This window comes from Xiphophorus maculatus, chromosome 23 (assembly GCF_002775205.1).
Source record: "Xiphophorus maculatus strain JP 163 A chromosome 23, X_maculatus-5.0-male, whole genome shotgun sequence".
Lineage (NCBI taxonomy): Eukaryota > Metazoa > Chordata > Actinopteri > Cyprinodontiformes > Poeciliidae > Xiphophorus > Xiphophorus maculatus.
Window position 1 is genome coordinate 22,631,523 of NC_036465.1, and position 18,973 is coordinate 22,650,495.

At 39.0% G+C, this 18,973-nt stretch overlaps 1 protein-coding gene across 8 annotated transcripts in view; it reads left to right on the forward strand.

The window, feature by feature from the left end:
• Positions 1 to 18,973, forward strand: part of ablim3 (actin binding LIM protein family member 3) — a 51,224-nt gene that overhangs the window by 9,101 nt on the left and 23,150 nt on the right. For all 8 annotated transcript variants that reach the window (XR_002752288.1, XM_023328723.1, XM_023328725.1 and 5 more), the window contains 2 exons: positions 2,586 to 2,720; positions 15,106 to 15,289. Coding sequence is in view for 7 of the 8 variants with exons in the window: in XM_023328723.1 (XP_023184491.1) it covers positions 2,586 to 2,720; positions 15,106 to 15,289 (319 nt within the window). In the remaining variant the exon portion in view is untranslated. The remainder of the gene's footprint in view (positions 1 to 2,585; positions 2,721 to 15,105; positions 15,290 to 18,973) is intronic.

Sequence of the window (18,973 nt, forward strand, 5' to 3'; positions counted from 1 at the left end):
CTATAAAACAACATAAATGCTTGTAAAAAAATCTGTTTTATGTGTATTTTAATGTTTCAAGGCAAAGTCAGTTCTCTTTCTAATCGTCACCTGCTTGGTCTTGCTAAAAGCCTACACACCAAAAAACCCATGGTGCTTACGTTCTTCCACACAGAAAAAAATCCAACAACTTTTGTGCCAAGTACAGAGTTGAGACTGTTAAATGCAATATAAAGACACCAAATATGATAACCTGCCTTTTTATGTGAGAAATTTGAGGCTTCACCTCAAGTCTTCTCAGCAGTCAAGCTTACCAGGATATATCCAACAGGAAGTTGAGAGACACAGTTAGGTTTGCAACAACGCAAATCACCTGAAGGCCACTATCAAAGCAACACGAGCTTCCATTACACCTCAGCATTGCTGCACCGTAAATCATGCAAAACAAGACCCAAAAAAGTATTGGGTGCTTTCAAATCAACATACATATTGCATTCTGACATTTATATTTATAATATAATTTCACTTGACCTTTTATAATGTAAAAAAAAATTGAGACATTGAATTATATGTTTTTATTATCTGTAAACCATCAAAATTACAGGAAATTTAAATCATTTACATAGCTCCAAAGTTACTTTGAGAAGATTTTTTTTTTTATTGCTTTCTGGTGCCAGAGAAAAAAGTCAAACTTTCCAAGAGTTTTTTATTTTATTTTATTTTTTTATATATACTTACAAAGACTCAACTGTGGGAGATGTGGTATGTTTTGCAATTGTTGTTGCTATAAACTGTGTTGAACAACGCTGAGAAACAGCCTTTATCAAAACCACAGAATTTGGCAGTCTGGGTAGAAAACAAATTTAAGCACAGATACTTCTATACGACTCAACCAATGCAAGTAGTGCATCAGTTTTGACCTTCTAAGTGGTGCAAGCCCTTTTGGATTAAGTCTCGACAAGCAATCAGCTACTCTGTTGTGTCAGCCCACATCCTCGTCCCTCTCTAGCAGAAAAAGAAAAGTCCTTCGCCTAGATGACCATCCCAGCCTGTTACTCTGGCATCCCTCCTTTTCATTAATCTCAGTATAGAAGAACGATAAAGAAGAGGCAGGTGTTTTGACACATCGTCAATATTGTAATCTTTTCGGATGCCGTGAAATATGTTAATAGCTCAGATCCCCGGGCCGACCTCATCTAATAACCAAGAAATGCCAAACATCATTATGAACATTTGTTGAGACTAATATAAAAGGGGTTTGATATTTGTATTATGAGGGAATTTTGCTTTGTGGAAATCTTTTTTTTTTTGTGTGGCTCAATATGAAGTAGCTATCGGGCTCGAAGGAGTCACACATATAAGCTGAAGCAGAATGAGGTGAGGAGATCGATGCGGTCAGTCAAGTGGTGGTGAAGCATGAGTGTGTGAAAAATAGAGGTAGGGAGAGAGTGAGAGCCTGGAAGTAGCCCAGCGTATAGTTGTCAGACCTCACAGTTTTCAAACAAGTGTTGACAGGGCTGCAGACGGAGCTTATTGTGGAAGCTCCATGCAGCGCCACAGTCGGGACACAGACATGAAGGTACTGATCCTAACATTTTCAAACTATTTGAACCTTTTTGTAGTTTGACCTATTAGAACCACTGAGTTTTATTTGTTTTATTGGTACTCCATATGTCAGGCCAACATTAAAAAAATTGCACCTGATTGAGATATGGAGGTGGAAGGACTGAGTTTGAAATGTTTTGAGAAAAACAAATCCCGGGATGTTAGAATACAATGTAGAACCAGACTCACTTGCCATTCCAAACACACTAATGTGCTTTCATGTAAACTCTTGTAGTTCTGATTTATGGTTCGTTCACACCAAACACGTGTTGAGCATCAGGTGCTTCCGGTTTACATTCAAAGTCTATTTGGAGGCGCGTCGAGGACCACAGCGTTTCGAGCGTCTAGCGTGCGCGATTTGAAACGTTTGAAGAATTTTATGCGCCGAGCACCGTATAGACTTTGAATGTAAAACAGACGCGCCTGACGCTCAAAACTCATTTGATGTAAACGCAGCAATAGTGCACGCCTTGAAGTGTCGCACGCTTTTTTGACATGCGTAACGTTTCAACACACCATTAGGGTTGTTTTCCTGCTGGAAGATGAACTTCAGCCCCAGTCAAAAGTTTTTGCTGCCTCTAACAAGTTATGTTTTCCAGTTAATTTTCCATTAATTTTCCCCAAAACTCTGAGCAATTTCCATGTCCCAGTAGAAGAAAATCATCCCCACACCATGAATCTGTCACCACCATGTTTTAACTTTAGGATGTTGTGTGCAGAGTTAGTTTACCTTTATTCGTGAAGTTCTCACAAACTATAAGGTTTTCACAGAATAGCTGTTTATATATTAATTGCTTACTGTTGGATTCTATTCATTACATGATTTCTAAATGATAATTTGCTGCACTATCTTTCACTCGACAGCTGGCCTAGGTTGCATGCAGTTGACCGATCACGCTTTTCCAAAGCTTGTAAAAAAAACAACTTTCAATGCAGTGTATCAAACAGTCTACGTTTGATCTTTTCAGATGGTACATTTAGGATGTTTTTATGTTCCGCAGCTCATCAGCAAGTCTCAACACGCAGCGAGCGGAGCTCTGAGCCAATCCGGTGTCAGCGGTGTCGAGAAGTATGCAAAGGGGAAGTGGTTCGCGTCCAAGACACTCACTTTCATGTCAAGTGTTTCACCTGCACCGGTAAGAAATTAGATTCCTTAAAGACGACAACACCACACAGTGATTGTGAAAGCAGAAAAATAATCTGTAGTGTTTATGGTAAGAAAATATGTCATAGAATGCCCTTGCTTAGATGGTAATGGCCATAAGTATTTCCTTACCTTTTGTTAGAATGCCATTTTCTTTTTATGGTCAGAGATGACATGTTTTTCTTAGTCACATCAAATGCACACATGATAAGCCCTCCCTCTCTTGGTGCACATGCTGAGTGCTGCTATTAGCCCTCAGTAGGGACTGAAATGTATCAGAGGGATCTTGCAGCGCACATGGGATCCTGGTAAGGTAGCTTGTTATTGTCCTGGCAACCGAGAGAGGATTTACCTTTGCTTGTACACGCTTGCTTAATGCCACTGATGTAATTGGCTTTTCAGTGCTGCTGTATAAGAAGGTGCAGGTGATCTAGAGTGTATACAGTAGTGACATAACCAAATATCCTGTTACAGTAAGACGGCTCCTGTCCACTGTAATATGAAGCTTATTTAGTCGCCACTTTGCATCTATATTTAGAGTTTAGGAAAATCAGTTAGATGTAACTTTACTGTCTTCGGAAATATTTACTAGATAAGAATCCGTATGAGATGCTAGTAGTATATTTAACGTTGAGAAAAATACCACAGTTTCATAGTTTTAAAAAGTTAACAAAAAAATTATCTACAGAACGGTGCATTTGTTTTTATTTAACATAATAAGAAAAAAAACTAAACTGATAATATTGCAGGCAAAACAGTTTCATATTGCTGATTATTAATACAAATTTAGTAGAATTTATTCAAAAAAATAGACTGAGAAATTAGTTTGTGACTCTTATATTAACTGTATGTAAACTGTAACCCCCCCCCCCATCTGTAAACACACCACCTGCTAGTTTGCACTGACAGCAGCATTCTTCTTAGGCCTGTCACGATAAACAATAAATCAATTAATTGCCCAATAAATTAAAACTATCGACCTCATTTTAATTATCGGTTTTATCGTCTCTTCTGGCCCTTTTTGTCTTTCTGTTGACACCGAGTGAAAAAAGGCTCAACTCCGGTGCTCTCCACTGACCCTCCCTTCCTCATTTCCTTAGTGTAAAGCCCAGCACACACTACCCGGGTTTATCAACTGCAGTAGCAATTTCGCTCCAACTCCTCCCCTTGTCATTTCTATATTCTTTGCACGAAATGTTGAATAAACATTAGTGTTGTTTTCACATATCATCTCCAATGTCCGCTGGACTTCGGGTTGGCGTGTCAGCTGTTTGGGATTCCCCTCCATGCTTTCCCCTCAGAAACCACGGAGGAGAATCATGCTTTCTGATTGGCTACCTGTCACATTCAACAGGTGTAGTTAACGTTCCCAGGCAGGGAAAACTCCTGATTTAGATCGGAGCAGCAACGACGATCTACCGTAACACACCACACACTACAGGATGGTCGGTTACGAAATCGCAAGTGACAATCTTAGAACGTTCTAAGATTGTCGTAAGGGGAAAATAGGGGCAAAAAATCGTGTAGTGTGAACTATTGCATCAGGTAGTCGATGTGCCCATCTTCTCTATTTAAATATAATGATTGCTGAAGGGCAGTGTAGTATACAGACTTCATAATCTGCACTCTTTTGGTTGAATGCAGTATTTATTGAAGCTCTTAAATGAGCTTCAAATGTTATTTTAAACTATAGACCCATTGCAGCATGATGTCACCCACGCAAGTCTCCACCCCCATTTCCCTGCTAGACTTAAATGCAATCTCAATATATGAAATAAAAAGGGATGCAGTGTTTTGCTTTGAATTGTCTAAACTGTAACGAACTGAATGTTCTGCTCTGTGTGGGGGTAATGTTAGACTGTTTTTGGTTCTGAATCATAATACAAAAAGTTGCGTTGTTGATTGCGTGTATCACAAAGCCGACAGAGAACGGGAAAAAAGAATGAGTGGTTTTGAGTTATTATTCCCATTGCATATCACTAAACAAATCATACCTCCATCTCCAGGTTTCACTTTAACGAAATAGTTCTACCGCGGCAGCGCGGCTATGAACGGCATGTAAGAATATTCTGATTAGGTGGTGAAATAAATTTGTGTTGCAACCTTTTGTCGCAATAGTTTTATAACATGTTTCGCAAATTACCTCATTTTGTTCAACATCCTCCATATAAAATTCAAACCAGTGCCAAATTATTGATGCGGCGTTTCTCTTCGGAACTAGACTAGTTCATCTGATTCCTCTTCAGTTACCGTCTCATTCACGGCTCGCCTCAAACTCTCTCTGTCACCATGTTGTTTGTTTCCTCTGTGCACCGTGATTGGTAGAAAATGTTCAGGTTGGGACGGGGAAGGGACTAGTGATGCATTCACAGGGTGTCGGATAAACCATACTCGCAGTGAATTTGACGGTGAAAGTTTATCATTTGAATGACAATTTATACTCGATGGTTGCGATGTAGCAATTTTAACTATCGTGAATTGAAAATATCGCGATACATCGAGTATACTCCATACATCGCCCAGCCCTAACTCAGTGACAATTCTCAATGATGTGATACTTCCTCTGCTCTCCATATAAGCAATTTATTAATCACCCATGACTGACAAGTTGGAAAGAAATGTATATTTTGAATACTGTTTTCAAATCTGCATGCATTATGCTGTCAGTGAGAATTTGAATTTGCTCAAATTGTTAAAGGCTTATGTGAACAGCTAAAGCATTGTAACTATAAATGCATTTGCAATTAATCAGCTATGTAGCTGAAGAGAAATGTCTTTTATAGATTTTGTAAGTAACAGCACACATGAATCAAAGTATGTATTGTATTTCAAAAAGGCTATAATGTGAAACAAATTGGCAGCATATGACTAGGTAGTCCTTCCTATGGTGGAAATAAGCAAACTAAGCAGTTTCACTGACATTTGTGGGTAGAAAAAATAAATTATCAATGCCTGGAGTTTCCTATTTCGTCTTTATCTCTTAGCAGCTCTTAGTTTTTGTAAATAAATATTGATGGGGACATTTCACAGTGGAGCGTTTCCCCATCAGCCTTTTAAAGCATGAGAGTAAGAATGTTTATTTCGTCAGAGATACAGTGACAGCATTGTCTAGCCCTCACATGTTCTGAGGTTCATGAATTCACAAAGGGTTATTCACTCAAAGGCTTGTTGTCTGTTTCACAACTCTTACACACACACGCACACACACACACACACAAAGTTAAGCTCCCAGTGCCAACGCACACATTTGAACTCATGTATGTAAGTGTCCATGTTCATGTACATGTGGGCATGCTCTCTGTGGTTGTGAGAGGTTTCTGTGGTAACCATGTGAAGGGGCACCTGGCCCTGATTGGTGGATATTCTCAGCATCTCTAAGGTGCTATTAACCAATCGGGACAATTTGTGTCCCAGAAAAAAAGGGGGCACGCCAAGAGTGAGCAGGAAAAACGAAGAATCGTGTGGGGGGGCCGTTGTTTTTGTCGCTTAGACATTACGTCACCGGTGTACTGCAATACTAAATTTTTTATAGTAGCTGTACTGACACTGAAAACTATGACTGGATATTTTGAGTCTACATATGGTCAGAGCCCTGCTCATGTTCCAGAGGCAGTGATTGGGTGCTGCTGATGTCCCACATCCTTTTCCATAATGTGCCCTCTGGCATGGGCTTCTGCTCAGACAGCACATTTCGATAGCTTTCATTGTGAACGTGGGAAACCTGGTCACATGCAAACATGTTGCATGTTTCTTTGAACTTAGAAAACTCTGTATCTTCCCTAATATGGCTTTGTTTACTTTTAATTGGTGCTTTCCAGGTTTTTAGGTGAATGAGAGGTGCTTTATTTTTTAATTCAGTTTCAAGGAAACAAGGAAACTGTTGCTGTTTTATAAACAGCAACAGTTTCCTTGTTTCCTTGTTTTATTTTTTGTTTTTTTTTACTTTGCTGTTGCTAGAGATTTGATTTTAAATATATCAAACTTATGTGGTTAATTATTGATCTGTGGTTTTGTATAGCACTGACCTGCTGTTACCAATTATGTTCAATTGTGATTTTCCTTTACGAACTGCATAGAATATGAGATAGAAAAACAGTATTCACATTATTATTTTTTCTATTTATTCTGCCATAGTGTTCATTAAATATTTATGTTCAGAGGAGAGGGGATGTTACACTGTGTGTGTGAAAGAGAGAGCAGTCACTAAAAAACAGGGTTTTACTATTATTTTAAAACAAAGACAAAATTATTTTGGAGTTTGCATTTTAAACCATCTTGAGCAAATCATTTAAAACCAGATGTCATAAAATATTATGTCCCATTCTTTACACATTTCATTCTTTACACATTTTCCAGAAAACAATTTCCACTGCGTTACTGAAGAAAAAAAAAAGCTTTTGCTATTATTAAACTGACAAATACTCTCTAAGGATGTTTTCAACCCACATTCTCGATATGTAAACACACAAACAACCATGCCATTGATCACTTTATCCTGAATCTGTGAAGCTATTTTACTGTCTGTCAGCCACATTATCATAATTCCTCTGTCATGCATTAGTCATTGCAGTAGCATCTCACCAATCATGTGTGTTTAACCTCTCATTCAAACTCATTATTCTTTAGCTTATTATTGTACGGGAAGGTGGTTGACAAGGCAATCAGCTCAAGAAAGTAAGTCTGGCAGGACAGAAGCCAACTCACAGACTGATGCATCAGCTCCAGACAAAGGGAAGGTGGTGGGGGTGTAGATGTGGATAATGTAGATCCCATAACTCTACTGAGTGTAGCAGCAGGCTCTGGAGTATGGATAGTGTGGTGTTGTATTACAAGTGTGTTGGCTGGCTCGTGCATGGTGCTCCAATGACATAGTGACCACATTTTACCCAGCCTTCAAAGCATAATTGGCACTTTTGGATTCCAGCAAACACAGCGGGTTCTGTTTTTGGCCATGAGCACAAGGCTTAGTCACACATAAATCTCACTGCAGAGAGTAAAATAGGTGTATGTTTCCGCTGTGGTCTACTCGCTGGAAACACAAATGGAGAAAATAGAAGAAAACAAATTTGCACATAAACTAGGAAGCTGCTCCCTTTAGCTGTTTGTTGTTAAAGGCAAAATCAAAATAGATTTATTTTATGAAACAGTAGTGCTGTAGAGAATTGTAAATTTACATACAGGTTGGATAATGCTCCATTTCTCGCAAGTATTCTCACAAGGGTGGGGATAAAACACATTTTTTAACTCTTTCTCTGCAGACTTTTTTTAGTCAGTCATGTCTCTATTTGGATGCTTTAGCTTACACCTTTTGGTCTGTTTGTTTTGCTGACATTAACCTACTATGATTGTGCTCTTGTGAAAAAAAAAACAGATAGGAGTAACAAAACTAGAGTAGAAAAAAAGCGAAAATAAAGAAGGAGAAACAGACAGAGAGGCACAGGAGAGAAGAAAACATAGGGGGGGGGTACTGGGAAGGGGAGCTTCCTGTAGCTATAGCAACCGCTGGTACACTGGTCCAATCACCACACCAAAGTGTGGTTGCTAGGGAGAGATTCCGGCAGAGGGAAAAGGGAGCGTGACTGGAAGCAGCTCTTTTCCCTGGCGACTCCCATGGCTTCAGCTGAGATGACAGGGATTATTTCTCTGCTTGTGGCTCCCGAGCTTCACCTTCCTTAAAGGCTTTTACATGCTGAAGTCCTACAAATTGCCTGGAAATGTGTCGGTGTGCGTACGCAGGGTTGAGCTGGAGGCGTTTAGGTGAGAACGAACAGGGGCAATTATAATGCGACAGTCCCCCGCTGTGTTAGACAAACAAATACAGTCCCTCTCGGAATCGCTTGTGTGCATCAAACTAAAACATCATCATTGCCTTTTTAAAAGAGCTATAGCTCCACAGTGGTATCTCTGTACGTCTATGATCTCATTCTCACTTTTCCCCTCAGCTGACTCTCTTATCAGTCTTATGAAGGTTAGAAGCTGAAGGCCTCCACAGCAAGTGTGGTTTCCTCATATGAGGGGACTCTTCTGGGCAACCATCTGTCTCTGGCAGTAATAGCAGCCAAATACATGGGAGAACCTGTCTGTCGTCCATATTTTTCGTTTATGTTGCTAGCTACATTTCACTTCAAATTCCTGTATAGCAACCATGCTGTTTCTGTTATTGTGTAGTCATGGTAGCTGCTTGGGATGCCTGTCAGATTTTTTTTTCATTGTGTCCTTTTTTAAAAACATATATATAACAAAGATAACAAATTGATTGAGATGCTTTACTTAATGCAAACCTTTTACTTAATGCAAACCTCTTGAATATGTCCACATTTTGTCATGGTAAAACCACAAACTTTGATGTATTATGTTGAGAAAGAATTGCCTAAAATATTGTGTTTAATATGCCAAGCCTCTATGCGAGCACAATCTTAATGCTTAAGAGGATTGATGTGGATATAGTAATGGGAAAATTAAGAAAAGAGTGAGGAAAATGTGTGCTAAACAACATCACCACGGTAGCAACATATTCAGTAAAACATTCACAAATGAATGGGGTTTTTTCATATCATGTAGCTCTATATTTTCCTTTGGATATTTATAAAATTCATAGGAAGTAAAATTGGCCAGGTTTAGTTCAACCTCATTAACATGCTAACCCCTTTAACCAAATGGCGAACAAGTTCCAAAGATCGGAAAGTTTGCACATATTTTGGCCTCATTAAGCAACTTCAGTTGGGCTATAAACTGTTTTTTTTTCTCTTGTGACCACTTCTTCACCCTGCGACTTGGCATAACTTGAGCAAACACATTATTTACTCTCGAAGTGTTTCCTCCTGTCACCAAGGCTAAGATCTGGGGCACAGAACGCGGCTGCGTGAGCACACAGCCTTTGTAGCACAAATGAGAAGGTGAATAGGTGAGTGCTTTCCTCTGTGCAACTTGCCCCCACTACGTAGGCTACATAACCCTTTAATGAATTGTCTCAGGTTGTCTGTCTTATGCAGATAAAAAGCTTTGGAAATCGGCATGTTGCTGAGAGCTTTGCCTCAATGAGAACAGAGGACAGGGTTCCTTTTATGAGCTGTACAAAGCATGTCCATTAAGTGTCACACATACAGAGAGTTGAGGATGTTTGAGGAAAGAAGGCTGCTTTGAGGTGCAGCCCTGCATTGGTGCAAATAGGGAGATAAAGTACAGACCTTGTTCAGGGCCTCAAAGGTTTGGAAGCTGTCTTGAAACGGAAAAGACAGAAAGGGAAGAGGAGGAGTGACCGGAGGTGTCAGGACTAATTTAGGGTCCCGGCCTGGGCCGATGTGGAGAGGAGAATTTTAATTGCGTCTGTTGGCTGGAGATAAATACCCAATCAGGCAGACCCCCTGTGGATGCCTAATCAGCGCAGTCCTAATGACCACAGCAGTCTACATGCTGACGTCTAATCAGTAGATTTATGATCTCTAGATTGTAACTTCCTGCACTGCCTAAAAAAGAGTAATTTAGATTAAATTAGCTCTTTGATGTAGTTCAAACCTGCAAAGCTGATTCTGCTACAAATCCATAAGACACAATCTCGCTCTTCTTAAGAATAAACATCTATGGAGGACATCTACATTAGAAAGCTTTTGACAGCAGATATTCTCAAGTAGAGATATGGTAAATCATATTCATGGAACAATAAATCAGATCAGACTCACTCTAATATGAGCTGCTATTTTTATGGGTAGTTGTCCACAGCGTGCGGTGCTGGTTGTGTGGTTGTAGCAAACCTCTTTCTCTAAGGAGCAAAGCAAGCTTGCAGCAGCAAAGAGCATCCAACCTTGTCCCTGTTCCACACACAGTGCTGGCAACCAACATGTGGAGGGATACATTTTAAAGCCTCTGCTTGATGGTCATGACTGAACTCAGAGTACTTCCAAAGAAAGCACATTTCAAAATGGGTGGCCCCCTCTAGAAAGTTTTTATGGAGGTTTGATACGTTTCAAAAGATGTAAAAGTTGCTTGTTCAACACAACTGGCTCGCACCAAATATGCCTCATGAACCTCAGCAAGAAGAAATTCTCTACTTTCACATATTTGTTTGTCTTTCAGCATGTGTGTTTATTCTAGGTCTTAAAAGAAAATAAATTAATTTAATAAAGGATAAAAGTTTTTTCCCATCTTTAGCTATTGTGTGAAGTGCTTTCCCCATCTGGGAGGCTAAGCTAAAATTTGTTCTCTTTAACTGTTAAAAATCAATTTTACAATAGTGTAGCTTAGAATTACACCTCAGTTACTCCATAGCAAGAAAGCGGAAAGTCAGACACCTCTATGCTTTGAATCGCTCTTATTTAAGAGTCAAGCTTCCAGGTACTCGTGTAAAAATAAATGTGTTGTAGTTCTCCTGAAAGGAAATGATTGAGATACTTAAAAGATGGCATTGACTAGAGATAACTGTACTGAAAATGTTACAACAAAAAACACTTGTGATTTCAGTGACGATATAAAGGCAAGGTTGAGCTCAAGACTAAATCTTGAATCAGTAATTAAATGAAAATATGAACTAATAGCTTTGAAAAATATTAGCTTAAGATCCAATGCTATAAAATCTGATTATGAAATTGTTTTGCTAAAGCAAGCTTGAGGTGTAAGATAAAATGCCAATATTTGAAGTTTGAGATAAACTGTTTTTGCAACAAGAACAAGTTTATTTTCGCAGAGCGTGTAAGGTGAACAAATGAGCTGAAAATCATGATATACCGAGACAATAAATTAAAATTGTTACTATGAAAATGACCTTTAGATTTTAAAATATCAATATAAAGAGAATGCAGTTGGTACTGCAATAGGATCTAATTAAATTTAGATCAAGTATATTTTATGTACCAGACACATTTCATGTCAATTGATATACTCAATGTCCTTGAAGTATGTATCAGAAATTAAAAAGTAGAAACAGCATCACAAATCAATACAGAACTGCAAATCAATAAGTATAGAGAAAACAAAAAACACAAGAGTAGAGTCAGTCAAAATAAAGTAAGATTAAAGATAAGTGATGCGTTAGCATGGTGACTTTATGAATTGTGTGTCTAAATTCATCTGGAATTGTAAACGGATAAAAGTGGGTCTATAATGTAAAGCGCTGAGAGTGGTCAACAGGACTAGGAAAGCACTTTGTAAAATTCAGTCCATTTAAAATAAATTAGCCAGCTTAAACCACATTTTCATGAAGCACTTATTTCACAGCTCATTAAACCTAATGGAGAACTATTGATACAGGCCATGTTAGACGTGGCTTTTGTGGGGCCAGTGACATTCATGTGTAGGCACTCTCCTTTTGTGCCATAGATCTGGAGTTTACATATAGATTTAGTTAGGAAAAGTGAGGTATTTTTTCATGTTGCTGCTGCCAACTGCTTTCCTGCAAACTGGTCACTGATCCAAGCTGCTATATTTTATTTTTTCAGATTTTTGAAATAACACAACACTTATAACACTGACATAGCTGACTGAGGCGCTGATCCAAGCTAAAAGCTGCAAACTCTACAACTGAGTAGATAACTTTGAGACACAGCAATTTTTATTCTGTGGTCTAAATTGAACCTAGTCTGGTGGAAGGAAGGAAGGTGTGAGTGAAAGTTGGAAATTTATTAAAATATATTTTGTTTGCATTGTAGTTCATAAAAAGTACAATTACCTGTGTTTGCAGAAACTTTGTAAAATTGTCTAGCAGCACAGTGTGATTTTATTTTTTTATATTAAACAGTCAGGGAGCAGAAATATAAGCTTGCATCACATCTCACTTACTCCATTGTTCAAGTAATTATGTGTAGGTTTATATGCAACTGTGGTTCAGCTGATGAATTGGATTTTGTGCAGACATTTTTTGAGCTTTTTGCATAACACTTAAAAGCAAATTGAGCGTGAATAATAAAACATTGTTTTTAAAAGTGGTCTGGACATTGACACACATATTTGGAAATGTGAGTCTTTGAAATGCAAAATCGGGGAGTACCCTGAAAGTTTAGGTATTTATTTATTTATCAATCTGTGGGTAAAAAAAATAAATAAATAAATGCTTTGTAAAATGGCGAGAAGAGTTCAACAACTGAAAAGACGATTTTAAAAGATCAAATTAATGCTCAAAAGTCAAGTTCAAATTTAAACAATTTGTATATGTGTTTTATACATATGTACATCTGCGTATTTTTGCATCTCCTTACAGCTAAAGACAAAACTTAGGCCTTCAATGCCTTCTATTCCACCCCACCCCCTTTAAATGTGCCGCCCACACTACCACTGCCACATCAGTCAGACTGGGACCCAGCTGTCTCTAGGGTAACCGTGGAAGGTTTACATCCTCCTGGCAACCGAGCAAAGGGGATGTCCCTTACAATACATCCAGCCAATCACCCAGTTAGAGGAAAACACGGTGATTAGACAACAGGTGGACCCTCTTTTCAGCTCCTCCAATCCAGATTGAACAGATTGAGGCAGCCAGATGTGATTTGGCCTGGCGTCCATATGCTAATGCCGTCAATATATTATGCTAATTGACCGTATGCCACTCATTTAAGCCAATTTAAGGAGAAACTGAAAATCATATTGTTGTGAGAGGTGTGGGAGAGAGGGCAAGTAAAAAAGAGGACGAGAAGGAACAGAGAAAAAAAAACAGCACTGTTTCTGCAAACTGACTGTCTTTCTAGGACACATCAGTTTTGAAAAGGGCTTTATAGATGAGGAAATATTTACCCGCTCATACCATTTCCTGGAAAGGGATTAAGTAGCCTATGATTTTGGTTCTTGGTGAGACCGTGAATGGGTCTGGCTGAAAATGCAGCACGGGCACTTTTTGAATCTCTGCGCCATTGTTCAGCGGTTTCGGAAATGTGGTCGGTGCTAGCACACGCGAATTTTTATGGAGTGATTCGGCTCTGTTCTTCCATATGCCTCTCCCCAATCAAAGTTTTTAGCATTTCTGTACCTACTGTGCCTGAATCTATAGAACTGTTAGGAGAAAAAAAAGAGAACAAGCCGCTGTCACTGCTCTTTAGCTTGTGTCCCTTTTCATCATCCCAACTCTGCATGTGAGCAGCGCCGTCTAATCACTGGGTGGATTTATGTGTTTCTTTTCTCTTGAGCGAGATGAGATTATTTTTGTTTTTAAGCAAGCCCCCCACTGATCTTTTATTACACCATTAAGTCAATACGATCCTCTCGTGAACAGCTTAAGATTAAATGTAACCTCTTTGGAGGATTTTATATGTAGGGGGGGTGTAGGGGTGTGCGTGTGTGTGTGTGTGCGTGTGTGTGTGCGTGTGCGTGTGTGTGTGAACTCTGCCTGCTCACAACCACTAAAAAAAGAGTCGACTCTGGCAGCCAATACATTCTTCACAACATCTGGGTGCTATCAGTTAGGAGGATAAATTTATGTTAGTCTACATGTACTTAAAGCTGCAGTATGTACCTTTTATAAACAATATGATTTAAAAAAATGTTTTAACTGTCACCAGTCTAACAGGAGATGGATAATCTGAAAAAATTGAGCTCCTGTTTGAGTTTCTTTTTCTAACATTTTAATCCTGAATCGCACTAAACTAACGAGTTGTTGGACTATTTTGATTGGCATCTTTTTTTCTTTTTAAAAGATCCCAAAAAATCAAATTTTTTACATTTTTATTGAACGTATTTATTCGTCCATTATGACAGAGTTCAAAGTTGCATGATAATAGTAGCTGTGGGATAATTACAGAGCTGCTGCAAGGTCAAACCTATAATTCCTAAGTACAAGGCAAAAATTTAAAAAATCACTTACACAAAATGATTTTTTTTTTCTTAAACAGATATATCCAACCGTATCCACATCAGTGGTGCTTATGGGTGGTAAACCACAAGTGTGGTGAAAATGATACCAGCAAACACTAATCTGTGAATATGCCTCCAAGCTGTACAGTGAGTCACACCCACTTGGAAGTCGCTCTCAGTTTCAAAGAAAAGGAATCGAACTCGTTCTGCTCTGAATATACAGTGTAATATATGCATACAGGAGCTGAGCGTTCACCCTTTGTGTCCCCTGTGTTCTCTTTGTCTTTCTCAGCAGTATTTAGTGCAATTTTGGTCCATGTTTACTGTTTTGACTCCTTTCATTGTTCTGAACCAAATAAGTTTCCCACTGATTATATCATTATAATCCCATCAGAACAAATTGGCTCGCTGGTCTCTGGAATGGAATAACTTCCTTATCAGCCATGTGTAAAGACATGCAATATGCACAGGACAGAGGATGACAGACAACCAGTGAAATCCTAAAAATAGAATTGCTCGATTTCCTTTTTTGTTTTGTTTTGTTTTTGTCCTCCATTTGCTTTGCCGATTTAGGTGTCTGACTTTCTGCCAATTCTTATCTCCCTCAGTGTGTAACTGTGACCTGGCACGATCTGGCTTCTTCCAGAAGAAGGGCGAGTACATTTGCACGGCAGACTACCAGCGTTTATACGGCACACGCTGCGACCGCTGCGGCAACTTCATCACAGGAGAGGTGGTGTCCGCTCTGGGACGCACGTACCACCCCAAGTGCTTCGTCTGCAGTATGTGCAGGTATGCAGTGACCGTTTCACTTCACAGCCATACCGGATGTGCTTCCCCTTAGAATACCAAATGTCTTTGCTCGTTAAGGGAAACTTTATTTCTTAAATGCTGGAGCTATGCTTTTGAACGTGGCTGTGTTTTTGCTTAAATTTCCCACTGAGGGTCTTTTTTTATGTGTTGGGCTAACATTCAGTAAAGTACTTAAGGTAGTAAAGACACATTCTGTTATGCTGCCTTGTCTCTCAAATAAATAATGTGTACTCATTCATAATTGGAGCTTCTTTGACGAAACGTTAGAACTTTTTAAAATCTTGCATAATTATTTCATTAATTTTAAGATAACTTGGGTTTAAAATAAAAATAAAAAGTGATGCCCAGAATTAGCAAGCCAGAAATGCCATATGTACACCCAGTTCTAAATTATAATGATAACTTGGTCCCGGAAAATTTGAAAGCATCAAAATATCTGAGGTACAAAATATGTTACTTACTTTGTCACATTATTTAGCTCCATCCATCTTCCCATCAAATCTGTCCAGCTTCTCCGCTAAATGAAAATCAAGCCCCCAGCATGAGTCTGACACCACCTTGTTTCAAACTGGGGAAGAGTTTGAAACAAGGTGGGTCGAGTGTATGGATATTTTCTACACTTCACAAAATATTTTGCATTAAGAAAAAACAATTTTAATTGTTTTTCTTCCATAAAGACCAGCTTTGTGAATTGCACAAATTTGTGAAAGTACTCCACTTTATGTTCAGAGATTTTGATATATTTTTATTATTTGAGCATGGAGAAAAAATGCACACCATAATTTTTTTTTTGTAAAATACTGTTTTTCTTCCAAACAGTTCTCTTTGATGGTCTATTTATTAATTCTAGCTTGTGGGAGTAGCTCTGTCCTCTTACTTACTTCTGATTTTGTTCTTTTTGTAAACATTTGCTATTTTTTTATTTTTATTTTTTCAGATTGAGGCATTGCATGGTATTCCATTTGGCTTTGGATGCTGTGCAGCTGGAAGAAATTTTGCTCTTACCTTTTTACTTTTAGATACTTGGCAACAAGGTGTTGTTTTTACAACTGGGAGCAGCTGATTAGCATTTAAAAAAGTTTATAACCAGAGTTCAGGTTATAATACCTGAACTCTGCCCCAAATCTCAAAGAAGAGACCTCATGGATGAAGAGCAGGACCGAAGAGCAGAGAGAGAATATGGAAGTTCAAACAATCTTTTCATCATCAGTCATAATTGTCAAGGCAGAAACATCAGTGTTTCTGCCCAGCTTTCTAACCATACAGCAAGGCAGAGATTTAAAGAGAAGCTGCAAAAGCAAACAAAGTGGATCAGCAGTGCTTGGCAATAACTCATGGTGTCATCCAGGCCAAGTTGCTGTGAAATATCATCTTTGCTGCCCAAGAATTTAGCTGTTGGCATGTCATGAGGATCATAAGACTGCCATACTGCAGCAGTCTTCAGTCATTCCTGCCACCAGCATCACCATCCACACTGACTTTGTGAATAGAGATACTTGGATGACATTTCTTACAGAAATAACTTTCTCTTTGGCTTGAATAAAGCCCTTTTGAATTCCACTGAGTCACATCAAATTCAAATAAAATACATGGAAATTTGTGGTTGTAACTTGAAAATATGTGAAAAAAGTAAATCAGTATGAATACTTTTTTTTAAAGATTTTTTTTAATTATGTGAGGAAAACATTTGCCATGTGCTCATCATTTTCCTGCTTTAGTATTCTGTGTCTGATCTGGAGGAATTAATCAGCTGTCTGAGATATAATAGAAGAACAGGGAATGTATTGTTGAGGCATTAAAAAGTTTATTTTCTTCTCTTTTGCCATGAGTCAGGGGTTTGCATCTCATGACCAAACAGTCCTTCCTTTTGGAAGTCAGGCAGTAGAAGAAGGGTGACTAATTTTAGAGGCTTTAATCATTAAAGCAAATTTCAAGCAACCAAATGACTGGAGAGCTTGAAATGTATTTTTATTTATTTATTTTTTTTTTTTTGCTGTTACGTGATTCAGATTGAATCATTCGTGCCATGCAGTTAGATAAACCAAAAATAGGATGTCTCTTTCCTCTCCAAAACAAACAGTCGTCATCAGGCTTGGGTCCTCGTGTCATACCACATAGAAGTCAATTAAAAGCTCAGCTTGCATCTCAGATTTGTAGCTATCTGTCTTTCTCCCTACTCACATAAAACCACTCAAGTCTGTTTTGAAGCGCGATAGGTTTTGCGTTAGGTGGTCTTCAGTTTCCTCCCTCCAGGCGACTGGTGTTTTCCTCTTGTCAGAGATCTGTTTGACATTGCCGCTCGAGCCCGCCAGCTGTGGTCAAAGGAGGGGGGGAGGACAACCGCCACGAAGCGACCAGCGACAGTCAGTGGAGCAGCTCTGGTGGTGACAGGGCGTGTTTGTGTCGCAAACGAGAACAGCGAACTGGAAGAGACGACGTTGAAGCCGCCGGGTCGACATTTTTTTCTCGTTGTTACTGTGCTCACCAACTCTACTCGCACCCTCCTCCGCTCCCTGTGATTATCCCCAGTATTACTATCATTGTGTTCTCACCCGCTACACTCCACTGCACCAAAAACTGCTGCTGTCCACCTTCACTATTGTGCCACTGCTACTTTTCAGTGCTAACGTTCTTCAAAAGCGCCAGTGATCAAAGCTACTGGGATCGTCTTAAAATACCAGAAATAACTTCGCTTTTTGTGGTTAAGGGGAAAAAAAGTGCCCTCCATTAAATATGTAATAAGGTAAATTTTTAAAGTGCTGAGAAAGGCTGACAAGGCAGGAGAGTCTTGGGGGAGCAAAAGTAACGCAGGTAAAGACAAGGTCATAGATGGACTTTTCTGCACCATCGCAGCAGAGTTAGTTCTTAAGCTGGAGTAGATACTGAGAAGTTTTCGGTGAAACGCTCAGACATGAGCCATGTCTGGACTACAGTGATAGAGCAGATAAAAATAAAAGCCCAAGAAAGAGGCTGTGGGGATCAAAATCAGATGGTTGTAGTTTTACTTTAGCTTGTTGGTTTATGTCTGGAAGGATTGGACGTAGTTGTAATAACATAGACACGAATGTGGAACGAAGTGGTGTAATTGAACTTTTTGACCCACGCACAAAAAAACGCACGTGTAGCAGAAAACACTGTGCGTCACCCTGAACACACCATCAGCAGATTGACTAACAATGTTGGCAGCGTGGGGACGTTTTTCTCCAGCATCGGCAAGGAAGCTTGTTGGATTTGAGACGTGAGACATGGGAGGTATATCAGGTTGCAGCAGGTGAAGTGATGCTTAAATACAGCAAAAGCAACAGTGTAATCGATTAGGCCAAACCTTTTCAGGGCTTACACAGTTGTACTCACATTTCATCCGGCTGGACTGATCTTAAACTAAATTTTAAAAAGATGACCAAATGTTTTTTAAAGTTTTGTAACTGCTGGTTAACCTTGAGATACGAACAGCTAAAGTTTGTGTACGGTCGTTTTTTTTTGTTGATTTTTTTTTTCCTGTTTACCGAGATCTTTGTTGAATAATTTGTGTTCTGGAATATCCCTGCTGGTTCAACTGGTCTCTTTGCTTGTTTGTTCCTTTCTGTTTTATGCATGAAAGTTTTCCATTTTAGAGTAGATGTAAAAAGAACAGAAGAAAAAAAAATGGAGGTGAATGCCACA